Raw genomic sequence first — 24,978 nt, 5'->3', positions numbered from 1 at the left:
CACACTTCTGACCCGAGGGTCTGTTCGGAAACGGTGGTTTCCGCCTGCCTTCAGAATAACGTCCCAGCTGCTTAGAGATGTTCCCGGCCTCATGTCTGCGCCACCCTGTTGTCCAGCCTCATCACGGCCTCCCTGTGTCCTGTCTGCCCGCTGTGATTGCTCTAATCCCCCACCCCACCTGGAGGGCCCCACACATCCATGAGACACCTGACCCGGTCTTGAAGGCTTTGCCCTTACTTACTGTTCCTTCCTATTTCAGCCCATTGAAGTTAATCCGGTTCTCCTCTTTGTGCTACAATAGCAATTTACAGCTCTCTTAGAGGATTCATCACATACTTTGTTACTATTTTCCTCCCCACTTTAAATTATTCGCTCATGGATAGAGGCCAGTAATGTAAGCTGTTTATTCTGTTTGTTGAAGGCCAGTTGCCCTATTTGTCTCTGCATTCTTCATGGTGCCATGTGACTTTTTACACATAGTAGGTGATTAATAAATGAGTGTCACGTGGAAGTACCTTTTGTCACCGTGCGGACCCCCTGCCTGCTCCTGTGTTGTGTAACTATGCTTCTTCCTGTCCCAGGCTCAGAGTCCCAGGTGAACCTGAGGGCTGTGAGCACGTTTTGCGTAACCTCAGTATCCCTCAGACGAGCCACTGGGAATAAGTCCGAGAAATCTCCCTGCCACGGTATTGAAGTTCAGAAATTGAGGGGTAGAGTGCAAGTGGAGATCTCAAGACTTCATACGCTTTTCTTCTCAGCACAAAGGATTTTGGAGGAAACCTCCTGTCACTCTGGCTCCATTCTGTGCTTGGGCTCCCAGCTCCTCCTAGTTTCCAAGAAATGTCCTTCTGCCTTTGGATGTGAACCTGGTGTGTGACACAGTGTTTGTGCCACTGAATTGAGGTCGCTGTGGGGTGAACTGAATGGTCACAGGAGGGAATAAGGGAGAATTTCCTTCAATCTGCTTGAGCGGTTCTTTGGGACTGTGTCCCCACTTGCACTAACGTCCTGAGATGCTGGAATAGTGCCGTTTCTGTCCTCACTCAGGACGCGATGTGTGTATTTTCAGTAGTCTGTCGTAGCTCTCGTAATCTTTTCTTATTGCATCTTTGGCTTTGGCGTCAGGGTAATGCTCACGAGGTAGAATGAGTTTGGAAGTGTTCCTTCCCCCTCAGCGTTGGAAGAGGACTGTTGGTGTTAATTCTTCTTTAAATGATCAGTAGAATTCTTCCATGATGCCACCTGGCCCTCAGATTTTCCTTGTTGGGAGGTTTTGGTTACTGATTCAATCTCTGTACTTGTTACTGGTCTGTTCAGATTTTCCTTCTTCACGATTCAGTCTTAGGAGGTTGTGTTTCTAGGAATTTTTCCATGTCGTCTACATTGTCCAATTTGTTCATGGTCTCATAGTCCTTTATTTCTGTGCCATCAGTTGCGATGTCCCATGTTTTATTTCTGATTATAGTTACTCGAGTCTTCTCTCACTTTTTCTTAGTCTAGCTAAGGGTTTGTTGATTTTAGTTTTTCAAAAACCAGCTCTTGGTTTTGTTTATCTTTTTTCCTGTTTTTAATTCTATATTTGATTTATTTCTGCTCTAATCTTGATTATTTCCTTTCTTCTGCTAACTTTGGGCTTTGTTTTTTTTTTTCTAGTTTCTTGAGATGTAAAGTTAGGTTGTTGATTTTGGATCTTCTTTTCCAATGTGAGCATTTATGTGCACTGCATTCCTGCATCCCACGAGTGTCCATATGTGGTGTTTTCGTTTTCATTCGTCTCAAGGCATTTTCTAATTTTCCTTGTGATGTTTTTCTTTGACCCCCCCCATTGGCTGTTTTAAGTGTTGAGTGTTTGTTAAATTCCAATGTCTCTGTGGATTTCCCAGTTTTCCTTCTATTGATTTTTAGTTTCACTCCATAGTGATTGGAAAAGACATTTTGTATAACCTCAGTCTTTTTAAATTTGTAAGACTTGTTTTGTGGCCTAACATGATCTATCTTGGTGACAGTTTCATGTGCGCTGAAAGAATGTATATTCTTTAGTTGTTGGGTGGAATGCTCCGTGTGTATGTTAGATCCAGTTAGTCTATGGCATTCCTCAAGTCCTGTTTCCTTGTTCATCCTCTGTCTGGTTGTTCCATCCGTTATGGAAATTGGGGTGTTGAAGTCTCCTGCTGTTATTGTGTTGCTACCTATTTCTCCCTCAGTTCTGTCAATATTTGCTTCATATATTTAGGAGCTCTGAAATTTGGTGCATATGTTTTTATAATTGTTGTATCGCCTTGGTGAACTGACCCTTTTATCATTATGTATTGTCCTTTGTCTCTGTAGCAGTGTTTGCCTTACAATCTGTTTTGTCTGATGTTAGTGTAGCCACAGCTCTCATATTATTTTATTCTCATTGAAACTCTGAGTTACCAGTGTGCCGATATTTCAGACCGGGAAACTGCACTAGCTTTTCCCAAATTCTATAGCAAGTTAGTGTTAGAACCAGGGCCAAGACCCAGTTCTCCTGGTTTCCAACCAAAATTTGCATTATATTTCTACCTGATTTGCACAGCTTTTGAATCGTGAGCTATAATTGCTTTTCAGTTGTCAGAAGGTTATCTGTGTGTTGGTGGCTCTGCTTTCTAACAGCCATTGCCTGCGTGTTATTTTGGATTTCTTAAACTATGTAGTTCATTCCTTGGAAGAAGCTGTATCACCGATACCTGATGAACGAAGAGCAAGCCGTGAGCAAAGTGGACGGCATCCTGTTGAGCTGCGGCATAGAAAAGGAGTCGGACCTGTGTGTGCTGAACCTCATCCGGTGAGCTGCCCTTCTCCCGCAGGGAAGGCGGCTTTCGCAGTCCCTGCCCGTGCGTCGGTGCTTGTGGTCTTCCTCACGGACTCCCCGTGAATGTTTTACAGATACACAGCCACCACTAAGTGCTCCCCGAGTGTAGACCCGGAGAGGGTGCTGTGGAGCCTGAGGGACCACCCCCTGCTTCCCGAGGCGGAGGCCTGCGTGCGGCAGCACCTGCCCGACCTCTTCGCTGCCGCTGGGGTACGTTGAGGGGCTGCGGGAGGAGGCGGCGGCGTCCTTTTTCGCAGGGAAAGAGGGTATTGGTGATTAGATTCAGCTGGGGCTGCTTTATGTTCCAAACCTTTAATCTCTGAACACTTTGAAGCATTAGTCTTGTCATTGGAGAAATGAAATAAAAGGCCATATAATTATGGATTATTAGATTTAGAAGGAATTTTTTTAAAAAATTTAATCTGATTTCCCATCCTGTTGAAGAATCGTCTCTGAAATGTTTCTGAAAGGTGGTCCTTTAGCCTCTGAACACTTTGAATAATAGGATTTCTTAATGAGACAGCCATTCCATCGTTGACGACAGTGGTTATTTGAAAGGGACAGAGAAATGAAGGGTCTTGCTGCAGACACACAGTGAGCTGATGAGAAGCTGGAGGGAGCCCTCAGCATCCCGAGTCTCAGTCCTGTTGTTCCTTATCCAGTTCTGGGTTCTGGATTTTATCCCGGAAGCTGCGTGCAACCCCCGCTTGTACCCCGCAGGCCACAGAGGGTGGGAAACCCAGGGGTCTGCGTTGCTCTCTCGCATGAAATGCTTGCTGTGGTGGTGGAGTGAGTTTTCTCCCACAGGGTGGTTGTAGTGAGCAGGCCGTGGGACTGTCCTGCCGTGGGACTGTCCTGCCGTGGGATGTGTTCTTTAACAGGCACACGCGTGGCAACGTGAGAATGATAAAGATCTTTGTCCACTCTCGCCTGTTTCTTGGGCAGTGAACATTTACTTAGACATTACTAAGCTGAGTATGCTGTCTTCACAAAATAAACTTTCAAGAATGTATTTAATATTTAACTTAATAATTATTAATAGTAGTAGCAAATGAATATTATAATGCTAGGGAGTTGTCGGTCTTGATGTCCCCTGAAGAACTGTCTTCTCTGTCCCTCCATCTTCATCCTCCACGTGGGCTCTGCAGTGTCTTGTTCTGACCCCATGGAGCACGCGTGGGCTGGGAGCTGACGCTGACCGGGAGAGGAGGGCTGGGAGGCGAGAGGGAACACGTCTCTGTGCAAGATCCTACGTTAGATCCTTTATAAATGTTATTTAGTTAAAGAAAACTAAGATCCCACGTCCAAAAGTGACGGGAAGAAGGAGTCCAGGAGAGATTCCGCTGTGTCCCACACGTCACTTAGGAAGTTCGGCTTCAGTTCAATCTGTAGATGGCACCTAGACCCCAAGTCTGGCTTTCCTGGCTGCTTTCTGCTGTGACTCGTGTTAACTGCGGCCTGTATTTGGGTCTCTCTTCCCTCCTGGCGCACGGGGCTTGCAGGGCATCAACGTCTGGGCCCTGGTGGCGGCCGTGGTTCTCCTCTCCGGCAGCGTGAACGACATCCAGCAGCTGCTCTTCTGCCTCCGGAGACCTGGCTCCACGGTGACCATGCCCGACGTCACCGAGACGCTGTACTGCATAGCTGTGCTTCTCTACGCCATGCGGGAGAAGGGCATCAACATCAGCAATAGGTAACCCCCGGGAGGAGGACAGGGAACCCTGTGACAGCGTGAGAGAGTCATAGGCGCGGCACAGGCCCAGCCTCCAGCGAGCTGTGACACTCGCCTGGTGGACCCCAGGCTCCCCTACAGGTGAAGGGCAGGAGGTTGGTGTGGAGTGCAGGGAACAGCGCTTCGTGGGGACACATTGCCACTGTGTGCTTGTATGGTGTCCCTGGGGCAGTTTTTACGTTCGCAGGTATCGAAGCCTTAGGTGAAGCCCCTCGCTGGGGGAAGCCTTCTTTATTCACCCGGCCACGGTGTCCCGGGAGAACGTTAGAATCTGCTTCCTCCACGTCTCACTTTTGGGGTGGGCTGTAAGGGTTGTGAGAAAGTCCTGTGAGAGGCCATAGCGTGCGGGTTCCGGTGCCAGCGCCTCGAGGGTGTTCCTGGGCCGTGCGCCGAGTGAGCGGAGGGGTGTGTATCTGGCAAACACCGGGCACCTGCTGCGTGTCCAGCAGGCATCCAGGCACGAGCAAGTCCACTGTGAAAAAGGCAGGCGGGGAACACGTGAGTAAACGTGTGAAGCAGGAACGTTTTGGTGAGTGTGAGGCACTGCAGGGAAAAGGACAGGATGGGGTAGGGTCAGCTGCCTGCGCTGGGTGGGAGAAGCGTCACATCCGATCTGAGTGTCGAGAGCCGCTGCTTTGAGACTGGGGGAAAGAGTCTCAGGAGAAGGAATAGAGAATTCGAGGGCCCAAAGATGGAATGAATCTGGGACATGTAGGGAAGAGAAAAAGTCCAGTGTGGCAAGAGTGGGAGGCCAGGACAGGATCCCGAGAGGTGGGCAGGGCCACGGTTGGAGGTTGGAATAAAATCTAAAGCGTGCTGGGTATTGGGGAGGGGCCCGAGCCCTGATCCGGAGTGCGAGGGCAGGCAGCTCGGTCATGCGGCCAGTCCTAGAGGAGCAGGAGAAGCCAGAGGGGGCTCTCCATCTCCAGGGAGAGACAGTGGCCCCTGGAATTAGTGAGCCCCCAGGGTAACGTGGTTGGTGGCCTTGGAGGCGTGGTGCCATCATTCTTGGTGAGGGACGAGGAGGGAACGTGATTCCCCAGAAGTGTCCGAGCGCTTGCTCTATTTCTGAGTTGTGTTGCAGTTTGTCACCTGTGGCTTATGCTGTCCTTGTCCATGGCATTGAAGCAAGGAGCAGTGTGGCATGATTTGCACAAGACAAGTGCAGAAATGATGAATAACGTCCTTACGTACAGATCTGAACCTGCAGATTACCTGCATGCTTTCGTGGACGTAGATGAGGAGCAGGAGGCACGTGCCGTGGGCTGCGGGGGCTGCCGTACGGGGTCCCACAGCCCGGCGGGCTTAACCAGCAGACGTTTACTTTCTCACAATTCCGGAGGCTGGACGTGCAAGATCAAGGTGCTGGCAGATTCTGCTCCTGGTTAGGAACCAGCTTCCTGGCTTACAGATGGCCAGGTTGTCACTGTGTCCTCCGTGGCAGAGAAACAGAGCTCTGCAGAGCCACTGAGGCTCAGGAAGGTGCTCAAGTTACGTTTATCAGCAAGTGTCGTTAAATACTGTCCAAACAAGAGTCTCATCGCTAGGAGCAGAGTTTACATTGTTGCCCACTGGTTCTTTCTTACTGCGTTTTTGATTATTTGTTTGTTAAGGGCACAGCCGAGCTCCTGTTCTGGTCTCGTCCTCCTTGTGGCGTTATGTGCAGAAACAGGGCGCTGTTCCCAGGCTGTGTCCTCAGAGTGCTTCGTCAGCTGTAGATACATTTCAATTCTTTTTTTCCCCCTTTTTAAAATAAAATGATGGTAGTGTTTTCTTTTTAGGACTGGTAAGGAGTATAAACGCATCTGAGGAAAAATGAGATACAGATTGTGACTTGAATTTGAAACTCTCTAAATCTAATTTCTTTCCTATTAGGATTCACTACAACATTTTCTATTGCCTATATCTTCAGGAGAATTCCTGCACGCAGGCCACCAAAGTTAAGGAGGAGCCATCCGTCTGGCCAGGGTGAGGATATGGATGAATTGGCTGTGTCTTCTCCTCCGCTTGACTCTTCCCGTCCTTAGCGAGGGAGGTGTTTTGCTTCACTCGAACAACTGTGTGGAGGCCTATGGTGCATTATGTGAAATGCGCCTATTTTAAGAGTAAAATTCAGTCATTTTTTTTTTAGTAAATTCACTGAGTTGTGTAACCAGCATTGTAATCTAGTTTTGGAGTGTTTTTATCCCCCTAAGGGGGAGGCGTTTTGTGGGTCACCTTTTGTTTACCCAGTTTGTTTGGTTTTGGGGCAGTCTGTCCCCTGGGCTTGTCAATCCTTTTCTATTTTTCTAATTTCCCTTCCGTAATGATTATAGCAAGAAAACCATCCAGCTTACACACGAACAACAGCTGATTCTGAACCATAAGATGGAACCTCTCCAGGTGGTCAAGATTATGGCATTTGCAGGTAAGGGAGCGCATCAGGCTCAGGACGTGGTCGTTTTCTGCCTTTTCTCACCATGTCCCCTTCCCGCCACCGGCCAGAGTACTCACCTCGGTCAGACAAGCTCGGACGCCGTGGGCTCAGGACACTTGCTTTCTCTCACCTCTAGTGAATGTCCGCACTGGAACTCCTGTTGGGGCAGGGGGTCACAGGGGTCAGCTGTGGGGTAGACGCCACTGGGATCAGTCCAGCCCATCATCGTCGTCACCGTCGTGCGTGCTCAGTCACGGATTGCCCTGGAGAGGGGGGCCGTGGTGGTCTCCAGCTCAGAGGGTTTTAGTCGCTCGCTCACTGTGTGGGGTGACGTCTCGAAGGCCTGCCCTCCGTTTGTCCTAACCTGTGTTCCTAAATGTGTCTCCTGTGTTATCCTGACTAGTCAGCCAAGCCGAGCCACTTAACAGTCTCCTGTCACAACCTTTGCTCTTGTCACAACCTTTGCTCATGCTATTTTTTTAAAACCTGGAATCCCATCCTGCTGCTTTCTGGGCTAAGTGTCCTGCTGACAGCATTTATCAAATGCCCGCAGTGTGCCTGGCGTGGCGCTGATCCTCACAACATTCTGTGAGCTTGGTTAGTTATGCTTATTTTGTAGATAAAGAAATTGAGACCCAGAGAGACTCACGCCAGGTTAAATAAGCACATAGTGGTGGAGAATTCAAAGCTGGATCCAGGTCTCTGCAGAGACATTCCTTCTTCTCACTCCCCTCCCCCCATGGTCACCAGTGTCCTCACAAACCCTACCATGTCACCCACGTATCGCTGAGGAGCAAACCGAAGCTCGGTGGGTCAGGGGCTCTTTGTCACTTGGCCGGAAACTGCCAGGGCCGAGATCCTGGCTTCGAATCTGCTGGCCTTTTGGGACAAGCCTGGACCTGATTAGCGGGTCCTTCGGCACGTTTTGCCCCATCAGAGGGTCACCTCTTTCCTCTCGGCTTCCCCAGGCACCGGGAAGACCTCGACCCTGGTCAAGTATGCGGAGAAGTGGTCTCAGAGCAGGTTCCTGTACGTGACGTTCAACAAGAGCATCGCCAAGCAGGCCGAGCGCGTCTTCCCCAGCAACGTCACCTGCAAGACCTTCCACTCCATGGCCTACGGGCACGTCGGGCGCAAGTGAGTGTCGCCCTCGTCCTGCTGCTCTTCCCGTGACAATCGCTGTGGTCACGTGTGAGCTTACACCGCAGCAGCCTGAGGAAGCGTAATGCTGTTATCTCCACTTACGGATTTAGCGATTTGTACTTTTAGCCTGTAAGACATGTTTTTTATATGTAACAGTCTCTTGCTGAGAGGGGCGTTCTCATTTTTTTGGAATTGAGGCACAGAGGTCAAAACGCCTTGTGTACAGTTGGGCTCTCACAAGTCCTGATCAGTTTTTGGCTGTCCTCGGGAGGGGGCTGGGGTGGGCGGAGACTCAGCGGAGGAGCCCTTGCCCCACGTTTCCTGGGTGTGGAAACTTCAAGAAACTTTGAGTGTCCCCTCGGGGGCCTCTTGGACCCGGCCCACCCCTTGGAATAGTGGTATCTGCCACGAGCTGATTGCTCTTCTGGGTTGTTCCATGTGAGTTCCTGAAAGCCCAGCATAAGCCATTTCAGATCAGATATGGACCTTGCAGAACCTCTCTGGCTTTTAAAAATTCTGTGTCGGCTGACGTGACACCTGGAGTGACCTTGTGATGTCGCTGGAGAGAACGGGGCAGCTAGTAAACACCACCAGACCAGGAAGGGCAAACTCTGTTCCTGTGGGATGTGCGTTACAGGTACCAGTCGAAGAAGAAGTTGAATCTCTTCAAGTTGACACCCTTCATGGTCAATTCCGTCCTTGCCGAAGGGAAGGGTGGATTCATACGGGCCAAGCTCGTGTGTAAGACTTTAGAGAACTTCTTCGCCTCGGCCGACGAGGAGCTGACCATCGACCACGTGCCTATCTGGTGTAAGAACAGCCAGGGACAGAGAGTCATGGTGGAGCAGAGTGAGAAACTGGTGAGCATCCCAGCATCTCACGCGTCAGGGACCTGGGGACGGGAGGGTTTCCCAGGCATGGGCTGGCGTGGCACATGTTATTTCTGTCATTTCTGCAGAGCAGCTCGCAGGAAGTGGAGGGTGGCAGGGTGAGGCCGTAGCCCGCAGTGGTAGCTGCCAGTCGTCTGGTGTTTTCTCCTGTGAGGAGCACCGGGGGCCTCTCGCTTAATCCTCACAATAGTTTTCCCGTTTCGCAGGAGACAGGACAGGACACGGCCGCCCAGGGCTAAGGAGAGCTTGACGCTGGGGCTTCTGGACCTAGAATCTGATCTTATCTTGAGACTGGGAATCTCTTTGCTCATTCGTTTGGTTATTGGTTCTGTAGAATAGATTTTACTAGTGGAAAAGCTATTTCTTATTTTTATCAAGTCTTTTTCAATCCTTTGCCATTCTTTTTATGAGTTAAGTATCAGTCTTGAATCTAGACAAACAGTCCAGCCTTTTCTGGTTCATCCAGAGTTGGGGCTTGGCGTGGCCCCAGCCACTTCCTCATCGCGGCCCTTGAGCCCCTCTGCGGCGGGCAAAGGCGTCACCGAGCCTCCGGAGGCCGGGCAGGCGCCGCTCACCCTTCTGTGGTGGCACCTTTGCCCCCACTGCTGTCTGGGGGTGGAAGCGTGACTGCAGGGTGCTGCCTTTCCCAGGGATGCAAACCATGGGTTACCGTGTCCCTTGCTTTCTAGAACGGTGTCCTGGAAGCCAGCCGCCTCTGGGACAACATGCGGAAGCTGGGGGAGTGCACGGAAGAGGCATACCAGATGACTCATGACGGTAGGCAAGCTCTGGACGGTGGGTCTGTTATGTGGAACTGCCTGCCTGCGCGGTGTGACTCTCACCACTCCCTTCTTTCAGGCTACCTGAAGCTCTGGCAGCTGAGCAAGCCTCTGCTGGCCTCGTACGACGCCATCTTTGTGGATGAGGCCCAGGACTGCACCCCAGGTGATAAACTGTTCTGGACACCCGTAGTCTCAGATGCTAGAAACAGCCTCGTGATTACGTAAGAGGACTCGTGTGTGCCATGAGTTGATGATTCTTATTTGTGATGAAGAAGAGGAGCAAATGATCCTCCTTATGTGACTTAAGATTTCAGCAGTCGTCCCTCCCCCACCACAGCACATTTATCTTCCTCCACGTGTTTCGCTCGGGTGGTTCTTAAAACATGAACTTAGTGGGGGTCACAGGATGACGGGGACCTGGGCTCATGCTCCCTGGGAAAAGAGCCAATTTAGAGTGAAAAATCTCTCCTGTTTCTCGAGTGGCTCATGGAGAACAGTTATTATGAATGTGACTTTGGCGGTCATTTTGGGGTGTTATGTTACAATGTTAGACAATTTGCCTCATTTCGTATTTGCCTATGTAATTTCTTATATTGAATAACTAGAAATAATCTGTATTTCTAGGACCGAAAACCGTTTCTTTTGTCCGTTATAAAATTGCTTCTTTTGACTGCATGTGCGTATCCTGCAAGAAAAAGGCAGCTCTGTTGTCCGCGTTCCCTAGCTTATTTTGTGAAAGCATTTTCATCCTTCTCTGTTTGCCGGGTGAGTTGGAGGCCTCGAGGTTTCTCACTGTCCCTCTTGTTGCTTGCAGCCATCATGAACATAGTTCTGTCCCAGCCGTGTGGGAAAATCTTTGTAGGGGACCCGCACCAGCAGATCTATACCTTCCGTGGTGCGGTCAACGCTCTGTTCACGGTCCCCCACACCCACGTCTTCTATCTCACGCAGGTAAGCGCGCTCGCCGCGTCTGAGCACAAGCGTTACGTACCCCGCATTTTTACGCACTACACACCGAGAGAGGCATCCCGCTCGGCTCACAGGCTGCAGCAAATCCTCCCTCCCAAGCAGGGGTTCCCAGAGTGTGGTTCTCAGGGGTCTGCACAGCCAGGCTGTTCCCGTGGCAGTTGCTGCACGACAGTTGTCAGGGGAAGAGCTGCGAGCTGAGCTGGCTGCTGCCGTCTTGCACCACTTGTGCTCAAAAGGACAACTGACAGACCAGCGCCGGTTGTTCCGACTTGGGTATCTGGCATTTTGTCAAAGACGAATGAAACAAGCTGTGACTTCTGGGAAAATAACTGACAGTGTTTGTTGTCAAAGGTAGCATTTTTGCTTCCGAGTCAAATTAAAGTTTTGGCAAACTCAGATCCACCACGGTGAGCATGACAACTGCGAAAAGGACATTAGACACTCCTCCCTTTGCAGCAGCACATCTGCGTGAGGCTGCGTTTTCCTCGTACGCCTCAGCCAAGACAGCAGGTCTCGGCAGACCTAATGCAGATGTCAGCGCAGGAGGCCAGCCGTTGTCCGCTGAGCCAGGCATTAAAGAGACGTGCAAAGAGGAAAAACGGTGCCGCCACGCTTGTTAAATTTTTTTTGTTCTGGGAACTGTAGTTATGTTTGTTTCAAAAAATGCATGCTTTATGCTATCATGTAAGAGGCTTATTTTTATTTTTAAATGAATTAAAGTTTCTAATATGATAAATGTAGACAGATAGATAGGTAGAGCTCACATAAGTAAAAGCTCTTTGGAGGCCTCGGTAATTTTTAAGTGTGAAGTGTCCTAAGGCTAGAAGTTTGAGAACCGCTACTTTTAAAAACTCATTTCTAGTTAGAGGATATGAGTGGTGTCACTTTTATTAAAGTATAAACTGTACTATGTTTTGCTGAAAGTTCTGTAGACTCCTCTGTGACTCTTCCATTGTCCATCTGCTGTGGTGGTTTACAATGGCTTCAGCTCAGAGTAGTTTTGTTCTTTTAATAGACAGTATTTTTTTTAGAACAGTAAGATTTATGGGAAAATTGCAAAGAGAGTTCCAGTATACCTTGCCCTCAGTTTCCCTTGTTACTAGCGTCTTATATTAATGTGGAACACTTGCCACAAATAATGAACCAGTAATGATACATTATTATAAACTAAAGTTCAAGATTCATTCATATTTCCTAAGTTTTGATTTTATTTATTTTTGTTTTTTGGAGATAGGATCTTGCTCAGTTGCCCAGGCTGGAGTGCAGTGGTGCATGATCATAGCTCACCGCAGCCTCGAATTCCTGGGCTCAAGCGATCCTCCTGCCTCAGCCTCCCAAGTAGCTGGAACTATAGGCAGGCACCACCATGCCCGGCTAATGTTTTATTATTTTTTTGTAGAGACAGGGTCTTGCTATGTTGCTCAGGGTGGTCTCAAACTCCTGGCCTCAAGCAATTCTCCTGCCTCAGCCTCCCAAAGTGCCTGGATTATAGGCGTGAGCCACCACGTCTGGCCTAGTTTTTTTTTTTTTTTTTGAGACAGAGTGTCACTTTGTTGCCCTGGCTAGAGTGAGTGCCGTGGCGTCAGCCTAGCTCACAGCAACCTCAAACTCCTGGGCTTAAGCAATCCTACTGCCTCAGCCTCCCGAGTAGCTGGGACTACAGGCATGCGCCACCATGCCCGGCTAATTTTTTATGTATATATTTTAGTTGGCCAGATAATTTCTTTTTATTTTTAGTAGAGACGGGGTCTCACTCTTGCTCAGGCTGGTCTCGAACTCCTGACCTTGAGCAATCCACCCGCCTCGGCCTCCCAGAGTCCTAGGATTACAGGCGTGAGCCACCGTGCCTGGCCTAGTTTTTAAATAATGTCTTGTGCTACTCCGGGATCCCATCTGTATACCAGGTTACATTTAGTCACGTCTCCTTAGGTTCTTCTTGGCTGTGACAGTTTCTTAGACTCTGCTTGTTTTTGATGACCCTAACAGTTTTGAGGAGCACTAGTCAAGTCTTTGTTTTGTAGGATGCCCCTGTGCTGGAATTTGTCTTATGTTTTTTCTCATGGTTGGACTAGGGTTCCGAGAGGAAAACCACCGAGGGGAGGTGCCATTTTCATCACGTGATACCCAGGGTGTATACTGTCAGTGCAGTTCATGACTGTCAGTGTTGAACCTGACCACCTGGCTGGAGCAGGCTTCGCCAGGCCCCTGCTTTGCACGCTGTGTGCTCTGTAGGAAGTCCCTGTCTCAGTCCACGGTCATGGAGCACGTGTTGGAGAATCTTCATAACTTCTTTGGAATTCTTTAGTGGAGGAGATTTGTCTCTTCTCTCCCATTGATTTAGTCAGGCATTCATCTATCTCAGCATGGACTCGAGGATATTTATAATGTGGGTTACGGTTCATTCAGAAGAGTTTTATAGCAACAGAGTACTGTTTGTTAAAAGTCTGATTTCCCTTTGGCTGTATTATTGCTCTTTGCCAAAGCACATAAAACTTCATTGCCTGAAGTTGTGAATGCATAGAAACAGGCAGTAAATACCACCAGCTGGGGAAGAACAGTATCTTTCCAGCCGGATGGTCAAGGAAGTGTAGGGCCTGGGGCCGAGTTTTGGAGAGTAGGAAATGATTTTGATGGAAGAAAAGGAGTTCTAGGCAGAGAAACCAGCATGAGCAGGGCAGGGGCCGTGTAGGGAGGGCCGGGTCGCACTGATTCTGCTCGTGGCTGGTGGGTGCGGACGGCGATTGTCAAGTTAATGTAAGGGGTCTCAAAGGTAAGGGGAGAACCCTCCCTGCCCTCTCTTAACACTTTGTATAATTTAAACTTCACTAGATTTGATTTGGAAAAAAGGATAGATTTGCTTAAAAGAAAAGTTCACTATTGGTATTGGGGGATAATGGAAAATGAAGCCTGTCCAGGCGGTGAAGGATCTTGAAAGTAAACACACCAAATTCCCTTTCCGTGTCGGGTGAGTCGGAGTCGTGTGCCGGGTTTGGCAAGGCCAGGCCTTGGCAGTGACAGTGTGCAGCGGACGTCAGGGCGGTTGCTGACTCCCTTTGTTTTGTTGTTTTCCGACAGAGTTTCAGATTTGGTGTGGAGATAGCTTACGTGGGAGCCACTATCTTGGACGTTTGCAAGAGAGTCAGGAAAAAGACTCTGGTTGGAGGAAACCATCAGAGTAAGGCTTTCAGTTACTCCTTTCTCATTTGTCACAAAAATTAGTTTTGCTCTTTATTTTGATTTGCCGTACAGTTTGTGCTCTCTCCCCAAAGGTGGCATCCAAGGGGACGCAAAGGGGCAGGTGGCCCTGCTGTCCCGGACCAACGCCAACGTGTTCGATGAGGCTGTGCGAGTGACCGAGGGAGAAGTACCTTCAAGGATACATCTGATTGGGGTGAGAGGGGGTTTCTGTTGACGGCTTCATGCGCGGAAACTTGGCAGATGAACATACCCAGTGAACATGTCCAACTCGTCTGAGGTTATTATGCAAGAACGTGTGGGGCTTTCACTCTGTTGGTCGGGCCGTGCCACGACTGGAGTCTCTGCCCTGCCGTTCTTTTCTGCTAGTGGAACCTCCCCATGGAGCAGACCCAGTGAGGACTGAGGCCCTTTCCTCCACTCTTTAAAAAATGAGCGTCCTTCTCACCTTGGCATTGCAAATGAGGCTGCAGGCTTTTCTGGTTGTGTGTTGTCCCTTGGTGTCAGGACAGCTGGGCCGACCACACACAGAGTTAAGACCGGGGTTCTAGGTCTGGCTCTGTCACTAGCTTCATGTGGCCCGAGGCAAGTCACAACTTGTGTGTGCCTCCTTCTCTCCACCTCTAAGACAAAGGTGGTGGTTCTCCTTCGCCTGTCTCACGGGGAGCTAGGAGGATTACAGGGTACCTCGACGCATTTTAAACTGTGAAACAAAGTTACACCACCAAAAGATACTCATTTATGGGAAAAATATTCTCCAGGGTGTACTGTGTGTTAGGCGCTCAGTAAATACAATAGTGAATCGTAATCAAAATGTGTTTTGAGTTTTTTATTTATAAAAATTATATAATCATGTTACAGAAATTTTGGAAAGTAAAAAAAATCACATGATCCCTGTATTTCATATGACAATTCTCATTTTTGCTAATTATTTTTGTCTTAACCTTATAGATGTGTATTTTTGCGTAATTACAAATTATAGTGTATGTAAAAATGTATGCTATTTTCACTCAGCACATAAGCATATTCTTTCATTGCTAGTTTAATGAACTTACAATGTTTTATCTAGTGGATATAGCGTAATTTAGCGATTTTCATTACTGTAAGAGAATAATAGTTTTAGTATCCACCTGTTGCCTGTAGTGTGTGTCATGACACGTGATCACACATCTGGTTGTAAATTATAATGGATACTGTCATGTTTCCTTTTTTTTTTAATCAAATTTTTTTGAGACAGTCTTGCTGTGTCACCCTAGCTAGAGTGGCATCATAGCTCACAGCAACCTCAAACTCCTGGGCTCAAGTGATCCTCCTGCCTCAGCCTCCCGAGTAGCTGGGACTACAGGCACCACCACACTCGGCTAATTTTTCTATTTTTAGTAGAGACGGGGTCTCCACTCTTGCTCAGGCTGGTCTCAAACTCCTGACCTCAAGCGATGCTCCTGCCTCAGCCTCCCAGAGTGCTAGGATTTCAGGCGTGAGCCACCGCGCCCGGCCTTGCTCTCTGTTTTATGTCGGTTTTACGTGTCCATCCTCAGGGGACAGCAGTCCTTGTCACGTGTCTCCCGTGCTGGGCCTGGTGCTCCGCAGGTGCTTCCTCGTCTGCACTGGGCCTGCTGGGCGAGGTCCGGCTGCCCCTGCGGGAGCTGACCTATCATAGAGAGCAGTCCGGCCGAGAGGGTTCTCTAGTTGATGCTTGGGTGCAGTTTGAGATTCACTTCCAAGAAACCATCTCATTCCAAAAATCCCATCCCTACATTTGGCATATTTTGTTTTGTTAAAACAGTGACCGCAAAATAAGAAAATAACAAAAAACCAAAGATCCCACCAAAAATCTTTTTCAGGGGATCAAATCATTTGGATTGGACAGAATCATCGATATCTGGATCCTCTTTCAGCCAGAGGAGGAACGGAGGAAAGGCGAGTACCCGCTGGCCGTGGGGCGCGTCAGGTGTCGGGCGGGAGAGGGCAGGGCGGCCCCGGGTCAGGCTTCTCACTCTCCTTCTGGAGAGGGGCGCAGGCGGTCGCTTTTCCCACGAAGGGTGGGGTGCCTGAGGCCTCCGGTCTGCCGAGGCAGGAACAGGGTCCCCGTCCCTCCCCCAGGAGCCCCCGTCTCTTTCCCACACTGGTCACAGGCCGTCTCCCGCCTCTCTCGCCTGGCAGCTTCCCACACTGGCCCTTCCGTGGGGGCCCAGGTGATAGCGCCTGGCGCTTCCGTAGGGCTTTTCTCCCGTTCACTGCGCCATGTCCAGTCCCCGTGCAGTAGGTGGGGATCGAGAACCTCTGGGCGTGTCGCCCCTGTCGCGTTGACCTGTGGTGTGTGCCCCGCAGGAAACCTCGTCATCAAAGACAAATTTATCAGAAGGTGGGTGCACAAAGAAGGCTTCAGCGGCTTCAAGAGGTACGTGACCGCGGCCGAGGACAAGGAGCTGGAGGCGAAGATCGCGGTGGTGGAGAAGTACAACATCAGGATCCCGGAGCTGGTGGAAAGGATAGAAAAGTGCCACATCGAAGACCTGGACTTCGCAGGTGAGGGGACCGGCTGGTTTTACCTTCCCACCAGGAGAGGCGCAGGTGGCCGATGTTTCTTACCTGCGTGAGCTACCTGTGGGCAGGGATGCCTCGTCGTTCAAGAGAAAGGGGAGCAGCGTTCTCGTTCTTACTCAGGGGCCCTTTATGCTGTTTTACTTCCAAGCCCGTAGGGTGGGCTTCTCTCGTCCCAACTCTGCCACGTGTAACTCTGGGCAAGGCACGCAGCCCTCTGTCCCCTCTGTCCCCTGCACATGTAAAATATGGGATGTGCGTAAAGTCCCTTTGGCCTCTGGAATGTGATTCTGAGAGGGACAGACTCCTGCAACTGATTTTCTATTTCCCGTCCTTTCCTTTTCCTTTCGACTGTGGCTTCCTTTGTCCCCCTGTCCCCACAAAAATGCACATAGGCAAGAAAATTTAGTTAGAATTTTAAGGGTCAAATAGGACACGTACTGTATTTTTTTTGTTATTGTTCTTTTGTTTCTTTCCCTGCGAAGCCCCCGTCTAACCACATGCCGTGTGTTTGTTCTAGAATACATTCTGGGCACCGTGCACAAAGCCAAAGGCTTGGAGTTTGACACTGTGCATGTTTTGGATGATTTCGTGAAAGTGCCTTGTGCCCGGCATAACCTGCCCCAGCTTCCCCACTTCCGCGTCGGTAAGGAGCCCGGTCCCCCGGGATGCTCTGGCCTCAGCAGTAAGGCCTTGACGGGGACGCCTCCCTTTGACTGCCTTGAGTTTTGTTGGGTGCTGTGGCCTCCCGTAGGGCCCTCCTAGAAAAAAGAGAAACGAAAACACCTCCTGGTCTTAACCTTTTCATGCCTATACTGTGGTTTTTAGAAGCAGCAAACTTCCCCCGGGTACGGCTGTCGGGGCTGCCTGGCTGCTGAGTTCGTGGGCAGTGGCCCGTCTGCCGTGCCTCGGCCCTGCGTTTCCACCGTCAGACGCCGGGCGCCCGGCCCAGGAAAGCTTTAACACATACAGTTACCCACTTACGGAGCTGCTTTTTCTTTAATTAATTTCCCTCCTTTTTATTAAAGAGATCAGGAAATCATAAAAGGCAAAACAGTAAACACTCTTTATCGTTTGTCCGCTTTTTAGTAAATTTATGCTCAAGGTTAGTTGTTAAACTCTAAGCATCAGTCATTTTGTTTTGGTTTTAAATCTCAGAATAAAACCATTTGACATTTGCCTACAAACAAACAAATAAACAAAAGCTATTAACTGTGGGTTCAAAATTTGGGGCATAGCAGACACTGGGGGGCTGGAAGTACAGACACTGAGTGCGGTTTATCTCTGGCGAGCGCAGTCGTGAGCTGGAGCGAGGTGAGGGCAGGGCGTGGCCCTCAGGAGATACTAGCTGCTTTTGTTGAGGGGGAGAAGTATGTTTTATTCTTCTACCACTTTTTTTTTTCCTGCTGGTTTACATGTTTACATACTTGATTTTTTTTTTTGGCAACAGCGCTATTGAGATGTAATTTACATAGCACTCACCAGCCCGTTCGGAGTGTGTGGTTCAGTGGCCATTGGTGTGTCTGCAGACCTACTGCTCTCGGGTCCCTGCTGTTGTGCGGGGGTCGTGACCGGGATGACAGGTGTGGCGTGGGCTGTGCAGACTTGTCCGTGTGCATGTCCTGGACCGTGTCAGGTGTTTCCAGATTGGACTCTGTGCAGAGAGGCAGCCTGAGGAAGTGGAAAGAATGTGGACTTTAGACACAAGCAGTCTTGGGTCCAGCTCCCGGCCCTTGATGAGCCGCGCATGGTCTTGTTTGTCCGAGCAACTTCACCTCTTTAAACCTCAGTTTCCCCATGTGTCTCACAGGCTTGTTGCAAGAAGGACTGGGATAGTGAACGTAAATATCCACCTGGCACGTCACAGGTGTGATAATCAATTAACAACCCTAGGATTTACAGAGCAGGACTAAATAAAACCCTATATTTTGTGCTAGCAGTCTGCTAGGTTTTGGTTTGTTTTTGGAGTTGGCCTTCGTAGGACCATTTTATATAAACAGGCAGCAAACCTTCAGTGGTTTTTTTTGAGGGGGGATGGGCGAGGGGTAGTGAACATTCAGGTGAAAACATAAGCTTTTGTAAGCGGCTTTTGAGTTGATTTTCCCCCCTTTCTTCAGAGTCATTTTCTGAGGACGAATGGAATCTACTGTATGTCGCAGTAACTCGTGCCAAGAAACGCCTCATCATGACGAAGTCGCTGGAGAACATCTTGACTCTGGCTGGGGTAAGCGGGCAGGGTGGCATGGGCTCCTTTGGCAGCGTCTGGGTCTTGTCTGGTCTGCGTGAGGGACCAGGGTCCCGGGTTGGAAGGGAAGGGCTGCGTGAGCATGCAGATGCGGATCACGGTGCAAGAAGTGTTGTCACCACGGGAACAGAAACGTTCTTTTCTAAGCTCTTTCCTAATTCAGTCTAAGAAGTTCTGTTTAAAATATCAGCGGTGTTCATACATTTCTTAGTTTTTTCCTTTCTCCATCAATTCTCGACACTCTCAGGGAAAAAATGGCAAGAATGTTTTCTGCATCCAGACTTCTCCTCGTCCCTTTGGAAACGGCTGCTGCAGCCGCCACCAACGGGCTACCCAGAACACACATCCAGGCCAGGGGAGGATACGTGTTCAGGCTCCCGGCCTTTGTCACTGGCCGAGACGCAGAAGAGTGAGCTAGTCAGCACTCGCTCACTCACTACTGCTCCCCCAAAACACCTTCTCCCCACTCTCTTAACTCACTTTTGTCTGTTTTTTGCCTTTCACCGCTGGAGTATAAACCATGTAGTCTTCCAACCCTGTTGAAAACCAGAACAGACCTTTTTCGGGGGGCTTGAGGGGATAGAGTCTCGCTCTGTCACTCGGGCTGGAGTGCGGTTTTGTGATCCTAGCTCACTGCAGCCTCGAACCCCTGGCTTCAAACTGTCTTCCCGCCTCGGCCCCCCAGAGTGCTAGGATTACAGGTGTGAGCCACCGTGTCCAGAAAAGCCCCTTTACTTTGGTTGCATCTTTAGTGGCACATAGGTTATCTGGAAACTTTAAAGGGCCAAAAAGTAACTATTTTAGGCTTTGCAGGGCGTGTGATCTCTGTTGCAGCTGCTCAGCTCTGCCTCGTGGTGCAGGAGCAGCGGTAGACGGTCTGTTAACACACGAGCGTGGCTGTGTTCCAGTAAAACTTTATTTACAAAAGTAGGCCCTGGTCTGGGTGTGGCCTTACAGCCTGCTGACCTCTAGTTTGGAGAAACGTGTGACTTTTCTTAATCTCTAAATCCGGGCTGTTCTGTGGCTGCTCACTGGGAAGGGTGCAGGCCTGGTCAGGACTGGTTCACGTTCACTCCTTCCCCTGTGTGACCTGGGGCATGTGGCTCACCCGCTCTGTGCCTCGGTGGTCAGCCCGTCCCGGGGCGTCTTTATCAGTAACACTGGCACAACAGCAGTAACTGGCCCTCAGAGGGTGTTTTCATAGGTTAAGTCACTGTTAGCCGGTATCCTGTCCCATTGGGTGTGACGGCTCGGTGCAGTCAGATTTACCTCTCCAGGCTCCACAAGGTCAAAAGAAAATGGCATAAAATCTAAAAGAAATCAGAGTGCATTGCATGTACAGTTGAATAGTATTTTGCGAAACTTTTATTTCTGTTTCTTACACGTGTGCACATGTGCGTGGAATTGTAGTGGTCAGTGGGTCCAAAGCGTTGGAAAGCTCCATCCCTGGAGAAACAGGTGCAGCGGTCAGGGAAACACATACAAGGATGTTCATCGTATTGTTGGAAATAGTCTGGAAACTACCTGAGTACCCGCACCAAGGGACTGGATGGGTAAGAGGTGAAAGGGCAAGATGACTGAGGTCCTGTAGCCATCGAGAGCGGTGAACTAGGTGAAAAGTGCTCGCCCACCGCCCCAGGTTCGTGACACTGAAATGGAGATGACAGAGGGACTTCAACAAAATCTATACTTTTATTTAAAAAAGGATTTTTATACTGCTAGTTGTCAGTACTCGGTTGGAACTGTATATTTTCTGTTTTCTGTAGCAGGGAGGCAGGTCCTGCCAGGGAGCAGACTAAATAAAACGTGGGACACAGATTGTAGGAAAGTTAGATCCGCAGCCAGGCGTGATCCAGAAAACGCGAACTTATAATTCGCGGGCAGCACATGGCGTGGGCCTGCTGCTGTCCCAGCACGAGCTGGAGCCCTCGGGGCGGCGGCGAAGCCAACCACCCCGTCCTGTGGTTTCCAGCCTAGGGGGTCACTGGCGTTTTGTCTGGGTGCTGGCGGAAGGAAGGGAGGACGGGGCAGCCAGCATTTTTCTGGGCCTTAGGGTGCGTCTAAAGTGTGTGCACAGCTCCTCAGCTGTCGGAGTTTCCAAGTAGAGTGTAACAGAGGTACTGCTATCACTCACTCTCTCTCTTGCTCTCTCCTCCTCAGGAGTACTTCTTGCAGGCAGAGCTGACAAGCAACGTGCTGAAGACGGGGGTGGTTCGCTGCTGCGTGGGCCAGTGCAACAACGCCATCCCCGTGGACACTGTCCTCACCATGAAGAAGCCGCCCATCACCTACGTACGTGGGCTCGGCAGGATGGAGTCGCTCGTGAGCGGGTGCCTCTGTGCTGGGGGGGAGGGAGATCAGGGGCTTCTCCCACGTCGGCCATGAGGGGTGTGAGGTCTGCCCGTGGGCCGGGACAGGACAGGTGACGCTGCCTGGACGTGCCGGAGCCCGCGGTCTGGAGGTGGTCGTGGCCGCCCACAAGAGGAGGGCTGCTTCCCTGCAGGGCCCAGTTCAGTTTCCCCTGGTTCTTCATCTCGACTGGGTGACTTGTGGTTCCTGCTCGAAGGGAAGTTGGTAGAGTCGAGTCCGCCTGAGAAGACAGCGCTGCGGGAAGTGCTACTGCCGAGGGTTTGCACTTGTGTGCAAATCAGACACCGGAATCCTTACGCATTGTCGCTGGGTGGCTACGACGATAATTCTGTGCTTTTTGGTGGAAAATCCTGTGCTTTGGTTGTTCCCCTCACCTGTCTGTCTTCTCCGTCCCTGCAGAGCAACAGGAAGGAAAACAAGGGCGGCTACCTCTGCCACTCGTGCGCGGAGCAGCGCATCGGGCCGCTGGCCTTCCTGACGGCCTCCCCCGAGCAGGTGCGCGCCATGGAGCGCACCGTGGAGAACCTCGCGCTGCCCAGGCACGAGGCCCTGCTCTTCCTCGTCTTCTGAGGCCGAGGCGCGGAGCTGCCCTGCACCCTGCGTGCTGAAGAGAGCCGTGGGGGGGGGTGCCCGCCACCCAGACTCCGAGTCCACCCACAGAGCGTCCGCGGAGGAGGAAGAAACCCGCCGGGGTTGGACCTGCCACCTCTGTGCCCCACACACGGCCGGTTCCCACCCGCCCGTCCCCGCGCATCAGGCTGGGCAAGTGGGAGATGCTCTTTTGATAAAAAACATTTTATGTATTTAAACTTTTATTACAAGGTTTCAATTAAACAGGCATTGTAGCACTGGCGTAACGCAGCGTGGCGTCTGGCTCCGGCACTGTTCTCGACCCTTCTCCAACTCCGTCTGTTTCTCGTGTGCTCCCTCCGGCGGCTCGGCCACGGTTCGCGTGATAGGCCAGGCGGAGTCCGAGACGTTCAGTGGTTGGCACGTCAAAGATGAGGCTTCGGTGCCGTGGGGAGTCACACGCGTGTGCCTTTGTCATCATGGGGCACACATTTAAATAGGGAGGCCACGTACCACATAAGAAGACAAGTGCAGAGTGACAGTGGCCGGACTTGTCCTGCCAAGCGGGAAGGTGGCGGCGGCCACCCCTGCGGAGGGGAGGTTGCCGGGGAGGCCAGGGAAGCTGGTGCCAGGCTCGCTGGGCTCGGGGTGCTGGGAGGATGTTGTAATGAAAGTTACCCATTTTTACAGAAACCAGCCTTGAAAATGCATCCCATAGATGCCCACGACCTGGCATGTGACAGTTTTGCCCTTCAGCGGTTTCAGAATGCCTATGGCCGGGCGAGGGGTCCACACGGCGTCACCCAGAGGATTCACCACGTCGGTCTCTGAGCCGAGCCAGGCAGAGTCCACCATCTTCTGACATCGGGTCCTCATTTTAAGATCATCCCAGTTACCGTTTGGGGTTGTTTTTAGCGATGGTCATCTCGGCAGGAAATGGCAGCGGATGGGCTGGACCGAGGCTCCCGCGGGGGCTGGTGTGGGAGGGCCAGGCGCAGACAGGAGCTGGGCTCAGTGGGGTCCCAGAGGAGCAGCAGCAGCAGCACCTGGGAACTCGCTAGAGATGGAATTTTCAGTCCTGCCTCAGCTCAACCAGCTGCACAGTTGAGGGTCTTACGACATCACACTTTCTATCACCCCAAAGCAGAACTCTCGAGGGTGTTGAACATAAAACGTTCTGATTCCGCCGGGGAGTCCCGAGGGGGCGATTGCCGGGGCTCCTTTCCCGCCCGGCGCTGTTTCAGGGAGCCCAGGTGCTCTGACCTCTGCCTGTTGCCTCCGGTGTGTCAGCTTCACCCCAGGCCGGCCTCGTGTGGCGTTCAGACGTGGCAGTATGAGGGTGGGGTGGGGGACGCTTATCTTCCGGGTCTCTCGGCAAGAAAACCTTTCCCAGATGCTTCCCCAGCCGACCTCACACCTCGGTCAGAATGGGGCCACCTGCCCAGCCCTGAGCCAATCGTGGCAAGGAGGGTGGCCTGAAATCATCGCGATCCTCTTTTCTGGAGCTCGGGCTGAGGTCAGCTTCCCTTGGTGCACACGGCTGTGTGAAGGAATAAATCCTGAAAGGGTGGGATTCACTTGAGAAGGAAGCGGCCGGCGCCAGTGTGGTCGTCCAGTGTGTGATCATCTCGTTGAAGAAAGGAAGCCGGTGTTTATTAAGTGCTTCCCGCCAAGCGGGTGGACAGCACCAGGCTTTCGTGCACACGGTGTCATTTTGTCCTCACGTGGAACCTGGGAGGCCGATGGCAGCCACCTTTCACCGGTGGGGGAACAGGCTCTCCAAGAGCCACTGGGCCGGGACCAGAGTGCTCTCACTGTCACACGGAGTAGAGTGTGGACGAAAACTCAAGGTCAGTCCCCAAACCCGTGGTGTCTGCGCTACCGCTGTGTGAGGGCTGGAATTAGAATTCTTCAACAGTCACCTGGAACTGAAGCATAGAAAGCTTCCGGATGTCCTGGCCGTGGAGTTCCTCAAACCTGAAGAGCACACACCTTCGTGATCGGCCTTTGGCCGTCTGCCCAGGAAAGTGAGGAAACAGCCCCAGAGAGCAGCTCTGTGTTCCCGAGGAAGGCGGGGACCGGGGGGCGTGGCTGGGTGGAGCCGGGTTCCCAGGGCTTTGCTGTTGCATCAGTTCTCGTAAGCCTTTGAGCTGCTTTCGGTTTTGTTTAACCCGAGTTACCGAGCCGTCCTCCTCCCAGAACCGCCGGCGCAGGGCCGGGAAGACCAGCGTGAGGCTCCCTGTCCTACTCCACCTGCCCCAGCCGCTTCGCTCCTGCTTCCCAGAACTTGCCCTTGCTCTCCCATTGCACCTTTGCCTGCATCTCTCTCTGTTTAGAAGGTTCCTGCACCTTTATTTAAATTCCACCGTCCTCCCAGCTCCCGACCCGCACTCCTCAGCATCTGGGCCTTTCAGCGATTGCCAGCTTTAGGGGTCTGTGTGTTTGTGCCGCGTGGCGTCTCTTGTCCCCTAACTTGGTCTAGGGTGTCGTTTATGTTTGTTCTTTGGGCCAGGCTGTGGCTCCCTGGGGACAAGTGCCAGGTCTTCAGTGTCAGCATCGCCAGTGTCTAGAGAGAGGGTGTCTAGACATGCGCCAGTGTCTCGTGTCACCTCATGGCTCTGTGAGAAGGGTGACAGATGGGCTGCAGCCCCACCGACAGCAGCAGAGCATCGCTCCCTCCCACCCGCTCAGGCAGGTGCCGGTCGCAGACAGTCCTCACCTCCCTGCTGCTTCGAATTCGCAGTACCCGCTGCCGGTACCACATGCCACATCACTAGGAACTCTTCAGGGACAAGCAACGGAAACAAAATCTGTTATAAAGAGAAAAAGAAAATGTATCGGAAGGATATCAGGGGCTCGGAGAATCACAGGAAATTGGAGGACGAGGTGCGGAAAATGGGTGGGAACCAAAGCAGTCTCGTTTTGATGCCTCCGAGGCCTTGCTGGGCTCTGCTCTGTGAACTTGAGCTTCATTGTTCCGTGTCCAGCAGCTTCTAGTCCTGGGTGAGGCCCCGACGGCCAAGCCCCGGCCAGGTGCCCATGCCCTGCTGGGAGCAGGGAGAGCGGATGTCGCCCTGTGTGCTGGGGGGCAGTGAGGCAGCCGCTCCAGCACAACGGGGGCCTCCAAGCTGGAGAGGGGCGTGTTGTGTCCTGGATGGCTAAGAACGAGAAGACCAGAATGGGTGGGCTTACAGACAAGCACTTGGGGGAGGAGAGCGTAAACCAGAGCCCCCAGAAACAGCCTGAAAAGGTGCCCGGGGAAGACATCGTGGCGGTCGGAAACGTGGAG

At 51.3% G+C, this 24,978-nt stretch overlaps 1 protein-coding gene across 3 annotated transcripts in view; it reads left to right on the top strand.

The window, feature by feature from the left end:
- The window catches only part of FBH1 (F-box DNA helicase 1), a 35,964-nt gene extending 13,984 nt beyond the window's left edge, over positions 1-21,980 (top strand). For 2 of the 3 annotated variants that reach the window (XM_045529674.1, XM_045529672.1), the window contains exons 5-22: positions 2,676-2,806; positions 2,908-3,043; positions 4,336-4,526; positions 6,441-6,533; positions 6,881-6,972; positions 7,950-8,118; positions 8,762-8,984; positions 9,704-9,791; positions 9,873-9,959; positions 10,611-10,747; positions 13,841-13,940; positions 14,035-14,156; positions 15,805-15,880; positions 16,292-16,489; positions 17,025-17,150; positions 18,622-18,728; positions 20,910-21,071; positions 21,519-21,980. In XM_045529674.1, coding sequence (XP_045385630.1) covers positions 2,676-2,806; positions 2,908-3,043; positions 4,336-4,526; positions 6,441-6,533; positions 6,881-6,972; positions 7,950-8,118; positions 8,762-8,984; positions 9,704-9,791; positions 9,873-9,959; positions 10,611-10,747; positions 13,841-13,940; positions 14,035-14,156; positions 15,805-15,880; positions 16,292-16,489; positions 17,025-17,150; positions 18,622-18,728; positions 20,910-21,071; positions 21,519-21,689 — 2,409 coding nt within the window. In that variant the 3' untranslated portion in view covers positions 21,690-21,980. The remainder of the gene's footprint in view (positions 1-2,675; positions 2,807-2,907; positions 3,044-4,335; positions 4,527-6,440; positions 6,534-6,880; positions 6,973-7,949; positions 8,119-8,761; positions 8,985-9,703; positions 9,792-9,872; positions 9,960-10,610; positions 10,748-13,840; positions 13,941-14,034; positions 14,157-15,804; positions 15,881-16,291; positions 16,490-17,024; positions 17,151-18,621; positions 18,729-20,909; positions 21,072-21,518) is intronic. The other variant, XM_045529673.1, reaches the window with a different exon arrangement.
- The last annotated feature ends 2,998 nt before the right edge of the window (positions 21,981-24,978 follow it).

The sequence above is a fragment of the Lemur catta genome, chromosome 18, assembly GCF_020740605.2.
Source record: "Lemur catta isolate mLemCat1 chromosome 18, mLemCat1.pri, whole genome shotgun sequence".
NCBI lineage: Eukaryota > Metazoa > Chordata > Mammalia > Primates > Lemuridae > Lemur > Lemur catta.
This window is presented reverse-complemented; position numbering and strand designations above follow the sequence as displayed.